Raw genomic sequence first — 22136 nt, forward strand, 5'->3', positions numbered from 1 at the left:
CCCACAAGCAGGCAAGAGGGGACAGCAAAAATAACTCTGATGGTGTCTGCGCGGTGTCAGAGTGGGCAGTTGCCCTCCTGCTCTCCTCAGCTCTTGAGAGCACAGATGCTGGGATGTCCCTGCTTCTGGTGTGGTACGGTCTCCAACTCAGGGTATCTGAAAGGAACATGCCATAGATTTTTCCATCTCATAATGGTGAAATAATACACAGAGAAGAGTGAGCTTGTCATGAAAGATGGTTTTATGTTGCATTCAGCTGCTGAATCACCTCCCCGCCCCCAGTTCCCCCAGTGAGACGCAGTATCCAAATGCATCCATTGCATAGATGTAATACGAACTTTAGTTTATATAGACATGTATAAGCATTTAACTTTTCTGAGAAGCTGCTATGGAAAACATTGTTACAGTAAATGCTTAAAAATAAGAACATATGGGTAGTATTCACTTTCTCTCCAACAGCAGTATGTCACTAATAGCATGTCCAGACAAGTATAACCCTGTAGATGTGATAATATGGGACCCCAAAGACTGTATTTTTGGAAAAAGCAGATCCTGCCTTCAGACAACCATAATTTGGATCTAACACTAATGTGAAGAAGAAATACTGTTGCAGTAATAAGAGCTTATGTGCTGTGACAGTATTTCAGAGTTTATAAATGTGTCGTATGTTAAACACAGCCTGTTTATATGCATATTTACAGTCTGTCATGTGCCCTGTAGCCATCATCAGCACAAGTCATGGGGCAAATAGTTATCTTGATGGTCAAGAAAAGCAGGTTTTCATTTTTCCTTTCATTTTTCTTCATTGTTTGTAATGTCAAGAATACACTCAAATGGGTTTTTTGCCTGTGCTAAATATGTTCTTTAGAGCACATGATTGGAAAGAGTTATTTTAAGAGTGCTGTATTATTTTTTGATGTTTACCATTTGTACACTGCCAGGAGTGCTAGAAACTTCGAAGATGTTTTTGATAAGTTTCTTCTCCTGAAGAGATAAGTTTCTGTCAAGATAAAGGCTAAGGAAGTTCCTGGAGACAGGAACTAAAAAGTGTGAATTGATCAAGAGATTAAATCAAATCCTTCTTTAGTTCATGGGATTTTTGCCCTAGTTGTCTGTGAAAAAGTATGAAGCAAATTTGCAGGAGAGATTTTTAAAAAGGAATAAAAGGAAAAGGTTTTCAGTTATATAGATTATTTTGGAAAATAACTGGAAATTAGTATGGGAAGATGTTATGAAGAGCAGAGCCATAAGACTGGGTAGAACAAAAGGGTGAGAGCATTAGTGGAGGAAAACATGAACATAGGACCAGAGGCAGAAACATGCACGGCACTTGAACATCTCTGGTGCCCCGTGACTGCTGATTACATTGGCATCTCTGCAGTTTTCACTTTGCTTTATTCAGGTACCTTCTGATTTCACTCCTAATTATTTGACATTGTTTTGCATTCCAAGAGCCTTGCACTTTCTTGCTTTTTTTTTCCTAAGACAGTGAAAGAACTAAAGCAGATACATTGAAAGTGTGGACTTTGGACAGGCTGTAGCACACAGACATCAGTTATGAGGAGCAATTGACCATGGTTTTAATTGATCAAATCCCAAGAGTAGTTGGAAGATACTGGGACTTCTGTAACTGCAACCTCCACTTAAATCTATACCCTGAAAAGGTTATAGGGATCTATGCCCTTGTAAATAAAATACTATATACTAAATAAAATAGTAATCTCAAAGCACTATGTAATTGTATAGAAGTTTTAACCAGTACTGTTTGTCCTGTTTCGGCCTTTCCTTTCTGCTGAGCTTCTTACCCAGAACTAGCTTAGGAGAGATCTTTTATCAGAGGAATCTTCTACGGGGTTCGACTCAACATAGCTGGCTGAAAGATCAAGGAGAGAGAACCATGCAGGGGGATGTGTCCTCCTAACATAGGGCTGGGGGACGGGAAGGGACGAGGGAGACACCATGACTGCCTGAAGAAACTGTGACCTAATTAGTATTGACAAAGGGGCAAAGAGAGAGATCCGCTGCCTGGTTCTGAACCTTCTGTTTTCTGGCATTTATGCCAGAGGTGTGGCTTGGAAAGGGCCAGTGTTTCCTTAGTTTTATGTACTTCTGTGGAGTATCTCTTTACAAATGTTTTTATTTTGGATAGCACTGCTCCTTGGTGGGCATTTCTGGAAATCTTGTCTCCATTAGGTATTGCGGTTTTTGCCCTTTGTTATCAGATATATTATATTTTATATATTGCTTTCACTCGATTCTTTGCAATGTGCAGCTACAGCGCCACCCTGGCTCTCACAGCAAGTCTCCACTGCAACTGTAGTTGGGTTCTGCTGGGTCCTGAAACAGACTATATGGTGAATATTTATTTTGTAAATGTGTACTAGTTCCTGAAAATTACTTAAAAGGACACTTCCTGAAATAGTATTTTAAGCATTGGAGTATTTTTAAAATACGTTATTGAAAATTCTATGGACCAAACCACATATGGTATGATTTATTCAGTGTTTCTTTGCCATCTTCTTTGACATATGAATCGAGATGCGGAATAATTGTTACAAGGGTTAGATAGATAAAGCTGAAGGTTTCTGCCTTGTTTTCTTCAACTCTTTACAGGCCCTTGCAGGTCATGGCTCCATAAATGTTACTTGTCCTTTCCCCGCTTCACAGGCTGCTTTTCCTGAGAAGTGCTGCCTAGGAATCTGCTCGATTATTAAGTGGCATCAAGCCTAGTGCTCGTTGCCAGCAATAAAAATGCTTTCCTGGCAAATCTGCACTCATATCTCTCAGTTACTTGGATAGCTACTGTTGTTGCTGCGTTTGAGGATTTTTTTAATACTCTGTTTAAAATTCAGAATTGCTCCTGAAATGCAGTGTTTATGTGAGTTGAGCATGTCAAACAGCTTGACACCTTTGATAAATGGTATGTGTATAAGTGGATCTCATTAATAGCTTACATTAGTTTTATATTTGTGTAACTACACTTACTAGAGGGGAACTGCAATGGATTTTCACCGGTGTATGTTAAGAGGGTGACTGGCCTTCACGTCGGAGCAGATATGCGTTGCTTCAAAAGGCTCCGATACGCCCCTTGGGGCTGTAGTATTTGGGCTGAGGAATGAGGGCTGGTAAAAGGGGTCATTTTTAGTCACAGCAATGCTGGCGTTATCATCCAGGGGGACGTGAAATGCTGCGTCTTAGGTCCAAAAGGGACAGACAACGAGACACAGCTTTGCTGAGGTTGGCTCCATCTGCACATTGACAGGACAAGCTGGGCAAATGAACAGCTGAAACTGCCTGTTGCTTCTGGTAATGGAGTATCCCCTTACTGCTTAAACTGCACCTGTTCGTATGTGTCCATGCGCTACAGACATGCAACTGTGTGTCTCAAATTGCACCTGGAGATTCAAATAAAAGAGAAACAAAAATAAGTAAAGCATAATAAGCTTGTTTCATATTATCAGAATGTTTTACTTAAGGAAACAAAAGCAATCCTCTTTCCAACAAAATGTTAAAGACCTTTTGCAGGTTGATTTTGTTGCTTTTTTTTCATCTGGTTTTATTTTTATTTGTGGATTTCCAGAAAGTGAGAATTACATGCCTTCTAGCTCTCTATTAATGGATGCATACAGACAAGTTATTAATACTGATTAATACTTGGTACTGCCCCTATAATATGCCTGTGTAAATAAAATGCTTCAGCAGTGGTGGTTCCCAAGTCACTTTGGAAAGTTGAATGAAGAAGTATTGACTAATCAAATTCTTTCTCTGTGTTTGCAGGTCACTTGTTACCTCTGTAAATTTTCAGGCACAAGTCCCTGTATTTACAACCTGCAGACTAGTGCTGACTGTGTAGAGGGCATTTCAAAGCATGGTTTGGTTTGCTGAGAGCAACTGTTGTTAGCATTAAGTCCTGCAAAAATTCAATCCTCTTGAACTGTGGGACACTGGATAATACCTAACATTTTAATGTTAGTATGTCAAAACAGTAAAGTTCTGGAGGATTTAGCTTTCTTGTGAGGTATTTCTGATTTATTGTAGCTTGTGAGCAACTGCACAAGTTGGCAAGTGCAGGCCTCTATAACCAGCTAATGAAAATCTAATAAAAGTGAAAATTCTTCATTTCAAGGTCACATAGGGAATATTATGTGATGGATGCTATGGTTGAAACAAGCTCATCTCATTTCACTTCAAAAAACCACTGAAGGAATGACATGTCAGCAAGATAGGTAATCTTGGCTTTCTAGAAAGAAGCAAAATCTTTTCTGGATCTTGACAGCATCTTCAAACCTAGAGTTGATTTTAATATAGGGGTTTTTTGATGCACTAACATCTGACCTTAAATGATAGGGAAGAGGAAAACATATGGTTTTGCCTGGTGCTGATGATAGGCTTTTATAAAGTTCATGTTTACATACGGGTTTTGGGACAGAGTAAGCTTGCTTTGCTTTGAATTTCTGCTTGTACAGTGTCTGTTCTAGTTTGTTGTGATACAGAGTTTGTTTGAGTTACTGGAAAATTATTCATCCGAAGTAATAGTAACATGTGGTCAAAGGAGTTTCACTGCGCACTCTTGAGTGTACCTTTAGAGCAACCCCTCTTTGTAGAAAGCACTTGCATTGTCACCTATAGTTAACAAAAAAAATGTTCAGGATGTTGTATGTCCTATTGTGTTTTTATTAGGCAAGCCAAGAGTCAGTGGAAGTGCATAAATTAAACCATCTCTCTTCCCCTCTTGAGACAGTTAGCTCTTTCCAGATACTAGGTTTAGCAGTTTACCAGTGTGATTGCCTAGTAAAAATCGTACTTAATTTGGTCAGTAAATGAAGAGATTTCTGATTCATGCTGATGCAACAAAAAGCAAAACAATGGTTTGTGATTTCAGCATGAAATGTTGGGATGGCTATTTTGGCCTTGTTTCATGACCTGTACCTTTCAGAGATGGCAAGGCAGAATATACTGAGATTGATAGCCCAGGACTACATCACAGTAATCTTTTCCAGAGGATTTTTCTTGTTGGACTAGTTAACATAAGAGAGTGTGTGTGTGTGTTTGTGTGGACATGCCTATGCTATAGTAGTTGTTTGAGCGGTAAGGAATGGCATTACCATATGTCTCCTCAGCACACATCTTATCCTCAGGGTCCTGCTTGCAAGAAAACTTCCAATGTGGATGTACAACCATAAAAACCATAGCAGAATACCCAAGGACACCGTTTTCCTAAATAAACTATACAGAAGTGACCTGCAGCATACCAGTACTTGAAGAAGCTTGGACATCTTCCTTCTCTTCCCCACCCCAGCCCGTATTCCAGTTTCAGTAGACCAATAATGAAATGCTTTGTTTTGCAGACAAGAAGCCCAAAGCTGTCGCAAAGCCCACAGCCCAATTTGGGTGACCAGACAGAACACCTCTCTGAAGCATCTGCAGATTCCTTAGAGGCCATGTCTGAGGGCGATTCTCCAACCCCCTTCTCGAGGGGCAGCCGCACACGGGCAAGCCTTCCTGTGGTGCGGTCAGCAAACCAAACGAAGGAAAGATCACTGGGTAAGACCATGCTTCAGTCCTTCTCCTCTTTGCTCTCAGCCTGTGCTTTTAAAATAGTTTTAAAATAGTCTGGGCTTAAAAAAATAAAGGCTTTGGAAGCACATGATTTTTAATGTCAGGTTGTTCTTTGGAAATGAGCTTGGTATGGGGGACTAGGTAAGTTGGGGGAAGGGTAATATTATTTTCATGAGATCTGAAAGTGTGCTGGGAACCTGGTAGACAAGGAGAGAGTTGCAGACCCTGACATGAAACTCTGACTTACAATTAAATCCCAATATTGCAAATACTTTTTTCCAAGCCTGTATACTTTGCGGAGTGATTGTACCCTCATTTTCAGACAGGAGACACAAGGGTTTGACTTTGTCATCTTTTCAAAGCCAGACCTGGTTGGAAGAAACCTAGAGTTATTATTGCTTAACAGATCCAGCTTTAAATGAAGAGACTTGGTGTTTGCATGCAGAGGATTTGAGTGGATATAGTGACAGAGATGCCCTGAGTAAAGGCCAGTGCCCTTCCGTCTGCCTGGTGACAAGGGTGCTATGTTCGCTCAGGTGGATGTCCCTGCTTCCCATGTTCTTCTCGTATCTCAGGGTTGAAATAAGTCCAGCTGGGAACCAGAGCTCCTTTTAATAAGAGTGGATTTTGTCTGGGAGATTCTGCTCCCAGCTGATGGATGGAATGAGCAGAGGCTGGTTTTTTTGAGGAACGACACCAGAGGGCAGTTAAACTGCTGTGAGGAGGCAGCATTAACTTGCATGTGGGTTGCTGAGGAAGGCAGGTTTTTTCTCAGAGGTAATAAACTGAAATGCTGCTTTCCTGTAGACTCATCTCCCAACATACAGGGTGACATAAACTGAAGGCTGGGCTGTAAATCGTACCATGCTTGTAAGCTTGTCGCGGTGGTTTACTCAAGTCCTCAACAATCTAAGACACTTTCTGTCAAGAGTATTATGACTAACAGAACAGTCAAGAAGAAAGCAGGGCTGGAGGGGGTCCCTGCCACCCCCAGAGCTCGCAAGTGGAGAGCAGTGGAGCTGGTGACAAGGGGCTGATCCCTGCCCTGTGAGCTGACAGAGTGGCACTGCTGCCCTGCCAAAGCCCCTTGGGCCATCAATATGTCAGGCTTTTTGGGGAGAAATTCTGTATATTCCAACCTGGACAAGACATTTTGTTTTAGAGGTGTTTCAAGAGCATATGTGTGTCACGTATATTTACTGTACGTGCAGAGGATTTATGTTTGCCTGTATGTTGCTGCGGGCTACAGTGTCCTCAGAGTGGCTTGCTTCACAATTTTCTAGAAAACATGTATTTGCTTCAATGTGATGTCAAGTGGATAGTGCCTTTGTAGGTCCCTGCACGACTTGTAGTCCAGCCTCACTATGTGGGTTTCAGCTGGTGTTTGGTGACTACCCCAGGGTATCTCGGCTCTAAACTTCTGTTTCAGTGAGTTGAGAATCGATAATCAGCTTTTGCAAAGCTTTTTGTTGGCCAGCTATGGAGTAGGGCTTTGTGCAATGTTTTCTCCCCCAAAAGCTGAGCTAGGTAAAGTTTTCTTATTGTCAGTACATACATCTGAAAACATTACAACAGCCCTGTTTCTAGAAAAGACTCAAGCGCTCATCACTATGAATAAGACTGACAGGTTATAGGAAGATCCATGTGGATTAGACCAAGAATCTTCCTGGCCCTGTTTTTTGTCCCCAAGAGGGACCATAGGCAGCTTGTCTGGTAACAACAAGGTGAGTGTGTGTGTGTGTATGATCCTTCCCCTAAGTGCTATTCCAGCCTCAAGCTAACTTTAGCTTTAGGATTTCATGGTTATGTTTTTTGCCTGTATAACAACCCTCAAGAGATGTGTCCTCCAGGTATTTGTTCAGTCTCCCTTTGAACCCATGTAAATTTTTCGCATCTGTAACAGTGCTGTTGTGAGAGTTGTGTTGGTTTACTGCCCAACCATGGCTTTTCTCTTCCTTTTTCATATTTGCTTATCTGCTCTAAGTAAACATTTTGCCCCCTTATCCTTGTGTTGGAAGTGACAGCAAACATTAGATCGCTATCTGCTTCCCCTGGGCCATCTCTGATTTTGTAGGCCTGTCATTTCCCTCAGGTCATCTCTTCTTCAGGCTGAGAGGTGCTGCTATAACAACTTGTTCCTCACCTAGAAACCAGCAGGGACATTTGATTATCACTGTTGCCCTTCTTTGCACTTCTTCCAGTTCAACAGTGTCTTTGCTGAGATGAGTGGACCAGAGCTGCAACAGCTCACTGTGAAGTAATCCACTTTTAAACACTTTTTCATGCATCTCTTGCATATATTGAAATGTGTTGTCCAGGTCCTAATGGAGGATGGTCACATGAAGATATATCCTTTTACTTAATGGCCGTGACTTCAGGCCTTGCAAGGCACTCTGTCTCAGCCTGGCTTTCATATACTACAGACAAGACCCTGGCTTATCCCAGCATTAACAGGCAACATGCAGGGGGCGTGACAGGGAAGGAAGCAATGTGGTATGAAGCATCTGAGTGGAGACTGTTTAGATTTGAAACTGGAGGAAAATAAACCTTTTCCCACTTGCATTGCAGGAGGAGTCACAGCTATGTATGTGGCTTAAAGGATCATCATATTAGCCTAATAGGTAATATATTGTCTCTACTCCACAATCTGTCATTTTCAAATTGTTCCAGCAATTATTAATAGCAAATAGTTTGTTTTAAAAGATAATCGAAAAATTATTCTGATATAGCTCAATTTTGATTATTATTATTCAATACATTTCTTTTCCAATAATGTCCTTTTCAGTTTTTTCTGCCCATGTGTTCTAACACCACCATGAGCAATGTTCTGAAATCTTAATTTTGTATAGTGTGCTCTGTCAAGATACTTTTCACTTCCAGCAGTGAAGCGGAGTGTTCATTTCTTAAAGACAGGAAACTGTTTATAGCTTCAATTTAAAAGCATCACAAAAATATTTCTGTTCACATGACTTTAAACAAGCTATGTATAATCACCTCCCCTTTCATCTCTATTAATTTTTTAATTTAATCTCATTTAAATACAAATTATGTTTTGATCCTCAGCCAACATAATTTCAGTGAGGAATATGACCAGCATTGTGAATTTTTATTAATTATACATTTAATATCTGAATGCCGTAGTTTTCTATGGCATCACAAACCTGATGCTTTCTTCTTGAAATTCTAATTCTTCCATAGGTTCCTATTTTATTAACTACAGATGAGTCAGTTTGTCTTTAAATTGTGGTCTGAATTTACATAGAGCCTGAGAAGGAATAGTGGTAGTACATTTTGTCTACCCTAGCATCGTGGCTTTGTCAATCAGGACTAATCTAATAGGACATGGTATTGTGATGCGCGAGGCTATCGCATGCCATGTGGAGTCGACCCAGAAAAGTGTATTCCAACTGCGGGCCCATTGACAATTTCAACCACAGCTTTGGAAATGAAAGTCTGTCTTGGCTAAGAGTCCATTAGAAATCGGCACTCGTCTCATCAATCTGCAGCCTGGAGACAAAGCGAGATATTAAAATAAATTAATTCACCGTGCAAGAGAAAATTAAATGTATTTTAAAATACCTATTTGAAAGCTGGGAGTTTTTCCAGTGAGATAACTGTGGGAAAAAATTATCTAGCAAAACTGTCAGAGCGAGAATCGGCCGAAACCTGGAAAGTGCTCAAAAGCTTTCAACAAACTTCACTTGCAATTTGCCTGGAGGAAGCAGGAGCTGACAGGCACCCAGCAAGAGAGGTTACGCCAGCAGCCAGCCTGTGCCCGCGCTGCAGCTCGCTGCTGTCGCTGCTGCAATAGCTCCACAACAAAATGAAGACTGACAGATATTTTCGCTTGTAGTCTCTCTTGTGGCACATCTGTACAAGTGATGGGCCTGATCCTTCATGAGGACAGGTGCCGGCATTCTCTGTGGTGTCCGAGCATTCGGGGCAGTTGAGGCAATCGATCGCAGCCCTGAAGGGAAGGAGGCCACTAGTCTCCAACTGCAGAAATGGCTGTAGGTGCTGTCACAGGATCAGGCTGTACGTGCAGGGTTGGATTAAGAAAGAATATGGTATTAGGGGGGATTTCCATAAATGCACAAGGATTTGGGTTTGAGGGGTCACTGAGGAGGATAGAGCTTTACAGCTTGCGGGCCGCAGGTGCTTTCTCTGGGTGTCCTGGTCAGATGGGTAAGAAGCAGAGGATGACTGGGCTCCTTGCTGGCAAACCTGTGCCTTAAATTAGGTGGCATTGAAAGGCCTCTGTAGAAATGTCTGATTCCGCCAACATTTACATTTTATTTGCCTTCAGAAGGATTACTCACAGGAGAAAAATTACATAACTGGTTAAGGATTGGCACTGAGACAGCCTTAAACAATCTGAATATGATTTGTTAGCCCCCCCAACCCCAAATTTTATCAGGCACAGATTTTCATGTCTGATTAATTAGTTTGCTGCCACCTTCCGTGGAAATGCTTTTGCTGATTATAATAGTAAAACCTGGATCTTTTGTAACATTTTGTACAGGTGTTTCTCAAGACTTATCAAAAAGAGTTTGGGCCATAGATACAATTTTACACATAGGAAAACTTTTGCAGAGAGAAGGATAGTGACTTGGTTGCTGTCACCCAATGGTAGAAATAACTGACTATACATGTGTATTCAATGTACTGTAAGACTTCCACAGAAGAATATAAATAAGCTCATATAGCATACTGGTGGTAATTAATTGCTATTTACTACTTATGAGCTAGAAATTAAAATAGGCATGTTAAATCAGGCAGAAGATGCGTAAATGATCATAGATTTTATAAGAGAAACTTGTGATTCGTTAGCAGTGGCACTGCCCTCTCACAGTCCTTAGGGCATGATTCAAGCCTAATGAAGTCAGCAGGATCTTCAGTGTAATTCATGGGAGAGGAACTCCCTGGGAACTGCATTTCAAGTTAAGGCTGAGTATAGCTTTAATGTATTCAGTCATCTTAAAGAAATTTTCCCTATCTTGTCTTTTTACAGTGTATGCAAAGCAGCCAACATGCAAAAAGGTCATGTAAATATTTGCTGTCATGGTTGGATACGTTAACATGGGCTGCCAGGTCTACAGGAAAACCAGCCTGAAACAGCTAGTTCCAATTACTTAATTGAAACACAGATCCTAGGAAATGAAAATGTTCTAAGGTAGCAGTAGTTTTCCTGTCCAACTTTTCTAGACTTTATTTTCTTTCCTATTTCTTGAAATTATAGCAGAAATTTTTGGACTTGGAAATAAAAAAAAAAAAGAAAGAAAGAAAAGAAACCCCAACACCTCTTACCTGAAATATGCTGTGCCATAAGAGCAGATGTAGGTAAACAGTCATGTCAACATATCATAGTGTTGGGACTTTTTTCATTTCACTTATTGTCCCTACAGGATTTGTGAGAGACAACTATATGGAAGAGTATAAAATAGGAGCCTTCCCAGGCTAGCACTTGTGCACTCAATTATTGTTTACTTAAAGTGTTCTTCCTTCTACAGAGACTATCTTGTATCTGAAAAAGAAAACCCCAAAACTCCTGAGAAACAAGATCTTATTTAGTACACACTGTTTCAAAAGAAGCACATTCTATGCCCCACTAAAAAACTGATAAGAAGTATATCTTAGTTGCTGTATCACACTGGAGCTGAATTTGATGCTGTTGCGACAGCCTGTGTCAGCATAGATCCAGGGGTTTGTTGCAGTGATATTGAAGTAGATGTGTGCTAAATAAAACCATTGCCTATGCATGTATGTATCTGTCACTGCTACATCTGGGATTTGTCTTTTTTTCTTCATCCATTCATAATACTTTATTTGCACTGCAGTAATACTCAACTCATGGGACCTCACCATGTTGGGTAATATACATGGTGAGGAAATATTCCTATTGCAGGGCCTTGCAACATGAATAAACCAGAATGTGTTGAAGATAAAGGGAGAGGTAGAGTAATTAGTGTCCAAATTCAACAACTGAATAAAGATATGTCAAGGTGTCAGTGGCCTTCCTCTTTACTCCAAATCATACCTGCTCAGAAGGCGCAATGTCTTCATCCTGCTCTACCACCACTTACTCTGATTTAGCAGCAGCAGTTTGGGCTTCCAGCATTTGGTGTCTGCTGGAAGAGGGATTTGGCAGCTGGAATAGCTTGTACAGGCCAAACTACCCTTCAGAGGAAAGGTAGGGGGCCAGATGGAGCTGTCCCATCCTTTGTATCTGGCACAGGAGCTCTCACTTGGGCAAATTTCATCTAATTTTCATGTTAGCTGAAATCTGTAAGTTTACCTCTAGTGATAAAGTAAGTCACGCAGACACCAGACCCTTTAGTCATTATTCCCGATACTCTTTATATATTTAGGTAGTGATTCTAATGCCTGGCTACTATGCTGGGCCTGAATTCACGTTTCTGTTCTCAAAGGGAAATACTGCTGTCTGTGTAAGGCATAGACAGGCTTGTTCTTGTTCTCATTCCCTCTCTCTCTCTCTTTTGCATTGCTGGCTATAGCCTGATTTAAACAGGATAAGAGGATAATCACAGCATCAGAGGCTGTTGATAGCCTGCTGATTAGGGTACTCTCTTGGGATATTAGGGGCAATGGTCTGAGCAACTTTCAAGATGGGAGCCCTTCTGGATAGATTTTTAACTATTCCACTGTTTCATAAAAGACAAGCATATGGTACCATTGCTGCTACCCAATTACCTTCTGTGATGAACAGACCAGCTGTGGAGATGCAGGCAGAGCAGCAGATATCGTTTAACTTGGCTTTAACAAGGCTTTTCACATGTCTCTCATAGCATCGTTGTAGCCACACAGGAGAGATGTGGATGGCCTTCAAGGTGAGTAGGGCTTAATGCTTTGAAGTGTAACTGGCAGCTTGTTTTCAGTGGTCTTCCTTGGGGGGCTTTGACATCAATAACCTGTCTGTTGGGATGGAATGAATCACCAACAGGGTAAAGTCTAACACTAAGTTGGCAGAGCTTTTAATATGCTGGAGGGTCACCCTGCCTCTTGCTGGGACTCCAGCAAGCCATAGGAATGGGCTTGCAGGAACTTCATGAAGCTGCACAGAGGTAAATGCTGTCCTTTAGCAGTCAGGGGCAGAGGAGTCCTGTGTGACACAATAGACAGAGACATACTGACTTGGGAGCAGTGTGTCCTTGTGGCAGTGAAAACTACTACAGAAAAATTTAGCCAGCATGCCAAGGGAAGTGATTATTCCCCTCTTTTCAGCATTTGTGAAGTTGCACATGGAGTATTATGTCCAGTTTTCACTCCCCAGTACCAAAGAGATAATGACAAACTGGAGTGAGTTCAGCAGATGACCTGGTGGCATTCTTAACCATGCTAACTAAGCTCACAGGTCCAAGATCCTATTTAATGTAGTCCTTAACGACTTAACAAAAAGTCAAGCTGCTTGCTAGAGCCCATGTAGATGGAGTTCTGGTGTGATGCTGTAACCAGCTGTGCTTTTATGTGCTGTTGGCTCAACCCCTAACCTTGCTATTGACAGTAGTGAACTCTTTGAAAATGAAATCACTTCAGAAGTATTGAAGAGAAATCCTGCACTAAATACAGAAAATTTGGTAGATACAGCAGAACTACAAAGTCATTCATTGCCTGTGTGGCTTGAACGCTCCATGGCTATGGCACAGTAATATGGTCCCATCTGCCCTTGAATGCACCACCTCTGCGTGGTTTAATACTTAAAACCCAGGGTTTATAAAATAGTCATTGCTCAAGTAATGTGTGTTTGATACAGCTGATTTATGTAGGAAGGAAATAGAATTCAGTATGATATCTCTCACTCTCTCTGCGCTTATTCAAGAGGAAGAACAAGTATTCCAAGAAATTTATTTAACTGATGTTTTCTTGTCTTATTTGATATTGGCCTTTTAAAAGTTACCAACAAAAATGTCCCTATGTAAAATAAGAGCCTGCACAGGAATGTCCTGTGCCTGTTTGTGTCTAGTTTTTACTATGCTGAATTATTGGGTGAATGTGAACTCAAGGAAATAGAGCATGGAAGAACCTATATACCCTCTGAAAAATAGCTCTGGTACAAATGAATCTTCTAGTTCATCTTGCTGAGTTGTTCAGTTGACATTTTTTTATGTTTTGTCATTAAGTATCATAGGATTGTTCTGTTCTTCTGGGTTTACTGGCATTGTTTTGTCACTTAGGGATATGAAAAAGTAATCTTGCTGGTCAGTTGGGCTATTCTGGCAAGAGCAAGGGTATAGATGGAATTATTGTCCAAAAGTCATCCTGGCAGAATATTGCTTTCCACATGAGGAACTGGGCTAAACTGAAATGTTACCTCAAATGATAGAAGTAACTGTTACACACGATGGGCTTGCTGACATAGGTATATGGACAAAATTGTCTTTTGGCAACAGGCTATTTCATTGGTTTTATTGCAATCAAATGAGACAAATGCAGGGTTTTCTTTAGGTAAAATCATTGTCCGATTTCTTTTTGGTTTTTGCTTTTTCTTCTTAGCCAGCTAAAGGTACCCGTTTGTAGAGAAGTGCTACTATTTGAGGGACAGTTAAAAATCTTTATTTATCAGAACACTTTTGTAGAAATCTTATGTGACTCCTGAATTTGCCATGGTTTCCATGATTTTTTTTTTCATTAGGTAACAAATCTACTGCAGAATTATAGCAAGTCACTCTGAATAGCAGGAAAGGATGAAATAGCAGTAAGTAGTACTGCTAGACTAAATTAAACATGTCCTGGTTTTATTCCAATGGTTATCAAACAACTTAATACCTTTCAGAATACTGGAAGAAAATTATATAAAATAATTTGGTTTATTTCGTTAAAAGACCTACTTTTTGATTCTCTTAGTACTTGAAGAGAACTAAGGATATTTATAGACATTTTCTGAATGTGGAGGACAGATTATCAGCAGGGAGTAGCTAATGGAAACAAGTAAGAGAGCTTCAGGCTAGAAATACCACAAGGATCACGGCAATGACCTCAGACTAGTTGAAAATGTGTATGGTGAAATGGGAGAGACAAGTCTTGAGGGTGTGGAAAGTAAGAACTGCATATTGAGGAATTTATTCCACACTGAAAGAGTTGCTAGTGTAAAAAACTTGTGTCTGCATAACTTTTGCTGAATTTGGTGATAAAGATACAATGTTTATCTTTGTTTATCTGATAGTGGGATGGGGAGGAGGGAGAACAATACAGGCCTATGCCACCCTTACAGTCTTACATGTGAAAATCTTTCGGATAGAAATCAAAGGAAAATTTGAAGGATCTTGGCATTTTGGTAACTAAAATCTTTTCAAAATGTAAACTGGATTTTTGGGAAATGCTTGGCTGTTTCTTTATTGTGATCCTCTCTGCATCATCCTGAAGTGTCCCAGCAAAAAAACATTGTCAAGATTTTAAAATTTATCCCTAGTTTCTAAAACTATACAAGTCTCAACTAATGATTTGAGATAGCTATGAGGAAAAAACAAGGGTGTATTTTCTCACCTTTGCTTGTTGGCATTGCTGTTGACTTCAGTATGAGGGAAAGTCACCAGACAGAGCTGGTGATTCAATGAACATATGGTGGAAGATCAAGATAAACCAGCATGAAAAGACAATTGTCCCTCATCCCAAAAAGATACCGTTAACTGATGGCTGGGTAAAGAGTGAAACAAATGTACAGACAGCTTTACCAACCTCTAACTCAACATTGTGTTATTTAATTTACTTTACAAAACATAACTCAGCTTGATTTATGGCAGTTCTCACTGCTTTTCCTTACTATGTCCTTACCATATTTCCTCACCCTATAATACAGCTTCCTTTGCTAGTTTATCAGATTTTCCATTCCTTAGGTATCCTGTACTGATTCCTAATATACCATTTGATGTTATTATTCACCCAATGAGATCTGGAGGCCTTCTGTATCTATTTCCCCCTGTTTTAGCTATACCTAGCTTTGAACCTTTGATGTAAAGAAATTCCAGAGCTCCCAATGCATTCAGGTTTTGATTGCTGCAGTCCAACCAGCTTTACTAATTACTTGAAATTTTCAAGTTGGACACAAAATTTCCGGAGTGGCTGGGTCAGCAGAGAGTAGCAGTGCCTTGTTCACGGCAGTGATGGCTGGTTCTGTGGGAGGGTTTCAATGCTTCAGCACCTGAACACCCAACATCAGTCAAACAGGGATATTATGATCAGTTAATATATCTCTTTAGACAGGAGTCCATAGATTAAGGTGTTGCTAAACATCTGCGATATTTTTCAGTGCAGAAATTTGTGAGATGTCTTGCCTACACAGCAAAGCTTCACAGGAAGAAAACTCATGAACTCAAATTTAAGCTTTGACTGTATTTTATTTCATAGCACTGAGGAGTAATTTAACTCCCCTGCCTTAGTTTTCTCTTCATTATGACAAAAGAATTATGAGAGGATTATGTGAGTACCAGTATATTTCTATTTTAAATTCATTGTGTGAGAGAATTAAATGACATTTGTAAAGGTCACAGAAGGTCGCTCAATCATGTTTGTAAACTTATTCTTATCAGGTGTTTAACTTTGCTGTTGTGTACTTCATGGTTTTCTCTCTTAAATAACCAGTTTGTAAGGATAATTCCTATTCTGTAAATAAAAGTGAGTTGTGATTAAAGCTCTTCGAAGCATCCAAGCTGCTGAGCACTGAGATCATTGCTAGCAATATAACCATGGATACCGTTGTGCTTAGGTAGGCTTCAGTCAGGACCATTTATTAGGTGGTAGATGTGAGCTGGGTGTCATGCTGACTGTGTATCGTTAACTTTTGCCATAAGTAGTAAACCCTTACCAACTGTAAGGATGGAGTGATGGTCATGGGCATGGTTATGGGCATGGGTACAGTGCTGAGCTGCTTTGGTTATGCAGCTACTTGCTGTAAAGCCAGCCTGCACCCCATGAGTTCAGGTGTGGTTCACCATTATGCTGTGTGGACACATCTGCAGCTGCCAGGTAGGATTTACAGCCCAGCAGCTCAGTACCTGAGCCAAGCACCTTGCCGGTATGTTGGTGTGTCTGCGGGAGCCACAGCACAGGCAGTCCCTGAAGCTGTGCTAGCTGGACTAAAGCTGTAGGATGGCTGCTCTGGGCACCCTCTGAGCCCAGCTTCTGCAGGAGGCACTGCCTACGTAAATCAGGTCAGCAGCACATCTCTCATTGTGCTGTGTTGTGTTTCAACTGATGAAATATTTTGTGAGATGTTCTGTCACTGACCCCTGGTAAAGGGGGAGCAGAATGCCTTTTGCTTTTGAAAGAGCTCTGTATGCAGGGAAGGAAAAGGTGGTCATGTGGTGTGTTCCCATGATCATCATCAGATCTGGGTTTTATGCTTGTAAACCTCTCTTTGAACATGTCCTTTCACCTCTTGGGTGTTTAATTTCCCCTACTATAAAACATACCTTTCTGTTGACAGGAATGTTGTGAAGCAATTTGTAAAGAGGTTTAAGTTTCTAAGGCCAGCCTTACACAGAAATGTTTTCTGCTATGGCCTGTGTTTAATGCTATGGCCTGTTGCCCGTAGGCTGAAGAACAATCAAAAATTCCAGAGGTATTTTTGACACTAAATTATACCAACATGACCGAAGAGAAAGCTTAACATTGCAGTTTGCCTTGTAGCTGTAGGAAAGCCCAGGGCTGGCAGTATGTAGGAGAGTCTGGAAGTCTGACTTGCCAAGCAGTTGCACGGTGTAGTTTTCTCATTCACACTGATCCTCATACCTGTCTTCCTAGAGTAGCAGAGTATTTCACAGTCCTATTCGGTTTGTGTCTTGTAAAACTCGGCACAATCTTCATGTTTCAGGTAAATCCATTGTAAGTGCAAGAGGAACTTCAGGGTACATGGAAACATTAGCATCTGTTGACTTTAACTTTTTTCCCAGCAGCTTTGATGGCATATGTGCTGTGCCCTAACAAAAGCTGTGCTGAGTTATATTCTATTTCTTCTTGCTTTAATTCTCCATGGGAGCAATTTTTTAGCTGAAGGTAAAACAAACCTCAGAGCTCCAGCAGCTTCTGTAAGTTGGGCCTGTGGGTATTGACGGTGTTCAGAGTTTCAGCTGGGCAATGAGAAAAATAACATCAATGACTTAAAATAATGGATTTTGAGTCTCTTTATTCTGTCATGCTGAAACTGGGTTTTTAGAAGTGAGCAGTTAGTTTTGTCAAATAGGAAATGCCCTAAAGCATTGCTATATCATGATACGGATCAGACTACTCAAGAGAAAAGGCAGTAGGTTTCTTTAAGGGCATGTGATTTAAGGGAGAGTAAGGAAAAAAAGAATTTATTATGCCTTTGAAAATGTCTTTTCCCCCTACAGTAAGATTGTGGCCAAAACATTTCTCTGAGTTGTATGTTAAAGCTATCTATTTTAAGACATGGTCTTTTTGGGTAACATGCATATTTGCTTTGAAAATCTGTGACCCAAAGACAACTGTAATTTTACTTTGGATCAATATTTTGTGGGAATATTGGAGAACGGAAAGAGTCAAGACTGTTCTGAAATGGTTTAGGCTTGTATATAAGGAACATTTTTCAATTCTACTATTTCTTTTGTGTTAATGGTTTCAGTAGCTCAATATTCAGCATGTATTTTAGTGGCCTGAAAAGCAAAACCAGCATTTTCTGCATTCAGCAGTAGCTTTAAAACTAGGCAGGAAAGAGACTCACACACAACTGCAGAGTGCATATTTTTGGGAAATTTTTTTTTGCCATTTAATCCAAGAAAGTTATAAATGCCAAAACATGGAAGGTTTCTTATGCTCTTCCTAAGAACCAAAAGCCATCATAAAAAATGCACATCTTTGAACAGTGAAATAAGTGCAATTATTAAAAACATGTGTACTTAATTTTTTTTGCAAATAGTTTTTGAATTCTAAAGAACTTTTAGCTGCGTAGAATATTTGAATGAGCACTAAAAAGCCAATTTTACCTAGAAGAACATAAAGAAATAAATGCTATTTCAAATTAAAAAATAAAAAGAGGAAAACTAGTTTAACAACTCATTAAGTATTTTCAATAAAAATAAACTTCATAGGAAAATTCTCCTCTATCTTTGAAAGAAAACTAGTTACTTTTCAATCTGAAACATTTTTTCCAGCCAAAGGAAAATGGAAGTTTGCTGTAGGATTCATAAAGTGTCTGATTGCAATCTTAATGAAAGAAAAAAAAAAAAACCCAGCTCTTGATAATAGTAGGAGAATTATGTTAGTATCTCCATTTTATAAAAGCAACCTAATATTAAATAATGGTTAGGTAAAGTTGAGTAGTCTATTTAGTATTCAGAAAAATTAACATCTTCCTTCCCTATGTGCAAGCACAATTATCTGCCCACTGATTGTAGGAACATCTGATTATGTAGTGTTCATTCTTCTGTAGCAATTATGGACAACATATGAACAAAAATGCTGAAGACTAAGGGAAAGGAGGGCTCATCTTAGGTTAAAATGCTTTCATTTCATTAAATGCTTTTGTATTCTAGGACCTTAGCTTTTCCCATTGTTTTTGCTCCATGTTTATGTCTCCACCATAAACTTTCCATCCCACTGCTGACTACTTTCAAGTGAGAATCACTGAGTTATCATCTAGATTTGGTGATTTGCTGAAATTTGCTGATAACTGATGGTAACTGCATCAAGGAATTGAGGACTTTGTGTTCCCTGACCTCCTCACAACATACGGTACTTCACTGCAGTTACTGTGGTGAATTCGGTTTGTGTAAAATACTCTGCTTAGTTTTAGCCTGCCTCTGTTGGTTATTGGTACACACAAAGGCATGGCAGCACAGAATCTGTTCAGCCCCCAAAGTTTGCCTGAAAGTGTGATAAAGACTTGAGCAGTTAGACTTCACAATAAAGACTTCAGCCTGAATGCTGTCCTTCTACCATTGTGTCACTAGCAACATCCAAACTGGGTGATGTAAAAGTGCCTTTATTGTACATCTACGTGACCTGTAGTGAATTCTGTGTGGATATTAGTGTAATTAGTAATTCTTGAGCAGATTGGATACTGTTTTCCTTTTCCAAATACTTTCCAATAGCTAGATAGCTTTTGAGCTGTTTACAAAGCATTAGGTAGTGCCTTTGAGACAGCTGGCAGAAATCCAAACTTCAGTGGCATTTTTACTGTCTTTTCTACACCTTTTCTCCTCCAGCTCATTCTGGGCTGCTCAAAGTAAATGCACTGTTCTATCTTGGGGGACGACCCAGCTGGAAAGCAGCTTGGCAGAAAAGGATCTGGGGATCATGGTGGACATCAGACCGAGCATGAGCCAGCACTGTGCTCTTGCAGCAAAGATCAATGGTATCCTCGGCTGCATTAGTCAAAGTATTGCCAGCCGGTCAAAAGAGGTGATCCTTCCCATCTACTCAGCTGTGGTGAGGCCACACCTGGAGTGGTGTGTCCAGTTCTGGGTGCTTTGGTACAGGAGAGACATGGAGCTCCTGGCGAGAGTCCAGTGAAGGGCCACGGCGATTATTGACTCAGTTGGAGCATCTCTGCTATGAGGAAAGGCTGAGACCGCTGTGTCTGTTTAGCCTGGAGAAGAGAAGGCTTGAGGGAGGGTGCAAAGAGGACAGAGCCAGGCTTTTTTCTGTGGTGTTCAGTGACAGGACCAGAGGGAATGAGCACACACTGAAACATGTGATGTTGCCTCTGAACATCAGGAAACACTTTTCCACTGTGAGGGTGTGAAAGTCCTTGGAGGGGTTTGTATCTTGGGATAGTATGGGACTGGCCTGTAGCAAAGCTAATGACTCACACTGGTGCAGCACCAGCCAGTGGAGTACAGGTACCATTGGTTATGCGGCACTCAGCATTGTCCTGGAAAGGCCAATGCAGTAATTGTGGGATAAGTACTTAGTATCCCTTCGCTGAGTCCCTGGTCTGTAGTATCCATGGTTTTTTTCCATTATTGAGCATCTCTCAGCCTCCCATTCCCTGAAAATAATGAGCTATATCAGAATGGTGTTACGGTGTTCTTTTTGTCTAGATGCTGCAATTCAGGATCTAAGATTACTTATGTTTCCCCCTGAGTGCTAAAGATGCCTGTTAACACTGCTGTGGAACTGAAAGGATCTGAAATTGCTCTTGTTTTCATGTGAGACCTCAGTTTTACTCTTGCTAGGAGTTTTACCTAGGGCCTTATGCAGTATAATGACAGCAAACTGAATTGTGAATATAGAATTACTAGTGCTAAAATGAAAATCTAGTTTGGAGAGTGGGGGTGGTGTAAGCCTGAGGCTAAAATGCAAAATTTAACTTTAAGGGAAAGTGGGTGATGTAAAAAGATACATTTCTCCCTCAGATGCTTAAAAAAAATTACCAACACCTTCCACTGCAGAGCAGACTTAGTGTGTTTGGGATTTTCCATTATCCTTCTTAAGATAAACTTCTGATTTATCTAACTGAAAAGTCTTCTCAGCAAAGTGCAGTACTGGGGTAGGCATATTTTCAAGGCACAACTGTAGCTCTGTTCTGTGTTCTATTCCAATAGCCTGTTGAAAAGGAAAATGTTGTATGTGCTTCACGAGTAAGCAGGGGGAGCTGAATTTTCTCTACTCATCAGGGGCTTGGGCTGTGTTTCTCATGGACTTTGAAGCCCATATCATTTATCTGCACTTAAGAATATGTAACTTGCTATCATATTCTGCTTGTAGGTGTTTTATATCTTCAGTATGGGGATGAAACAAAGCAGTTAAGGATGCCGAATGAAATCACAAGTACAGACACAATTCGTGCCCTTTTTGTAAGTGCCTTCCCCCAGCAGCTGACGATGAAAATGCTGGAATCACCCAGTGTGGCCATTTACATCAAGGATGAGAGCAGAAATATATACTATGAATTGTGTGATGTGAGGTAAGTAACCAGGGAATCACAGCTGTTGGGTTTGGTTGTTGGGGGGGTAATTTTGGTTTTTTGTAGATCTCCTACAGTATATAAAGGTATGGAATTGATAAGTATCTGACAGATAGTGGCCTGACACATAAAGGCATGTTCCATGGTGTCAGAGTAATATGGAAGGTTTGGTCTGACACTGCCTCCAGTTGTAAGTGCAATATTTGTTGCACAAGCTATTGATAAATGGCATACCCTGTTGAAATATTTATATAATACATGCAGGTTCACATATTTAATATTTTATTGAATTTTAACTGAGACATAAATATTTAAAATATGGAACACAAAGTAAACATTTACAGAAAAACTGTTTCATTCTTTGCTGGCAGAGCAAAGCCTGATCTTTGTGAGCCTGAAGTTACGAATATGAATGTCATCAATGTCCTCACAACAGTGCCAATTATTTATCATCTAACACTGCCATAGATCTGTGGCACTGCTGACTGCTTCTTCAGCAGCCCCGCCACCTTCCTGTTTTATGTCAGGACACAGCAACTGATGCAGTCACTTGGTCAATAAATGATCTAACATCTGGGTGCATCTTTCTACCCTTTATCTTGTGAAAGTACAGCTGCTTAATTAACCATGTTCCTTCAGTCCTGATGTCTGTGCTCTTTGAGCAGAAGGACCAGGTTCTCTGGATCCCTAGAAAGTC

General features: G+C 40.4%; 1 protein-coding gene across 1 annotated transcript in view; it reads left to right on the top strand.

The window, feature by feature from the left end:
* KIAA1217 overlaps nt 1-22136 on the top strand; it is a 176749-nt gene that overhangs the window by 71170 nt on the left and 83443 nt on the right. Inside the window, exons 3-4 of the mRNA XM_084280491.1 lie at nt 5349-5544; nt 21241-21439. Of these exons, the coding sequence (XP_084136617.1) occupies nt 5349-5544; nt 21241-21439 (395 nt within the window). The remainder of the gene's footprint in view (nt 1-5348; nt 5545-21240; nt 21440-22136) is intronic.

Source organism: Gallinula chloropus, assembly GCF_964237585.1.
Source record: "Gallinula chloropus genome assembly, chromosome: 2".
Taxonomy (NCBI): Eukaryota; Metazoa; Chordata; class Aves; order Gruiformes; family Rallidae; genus Gallinula; species Gallinula chloropus.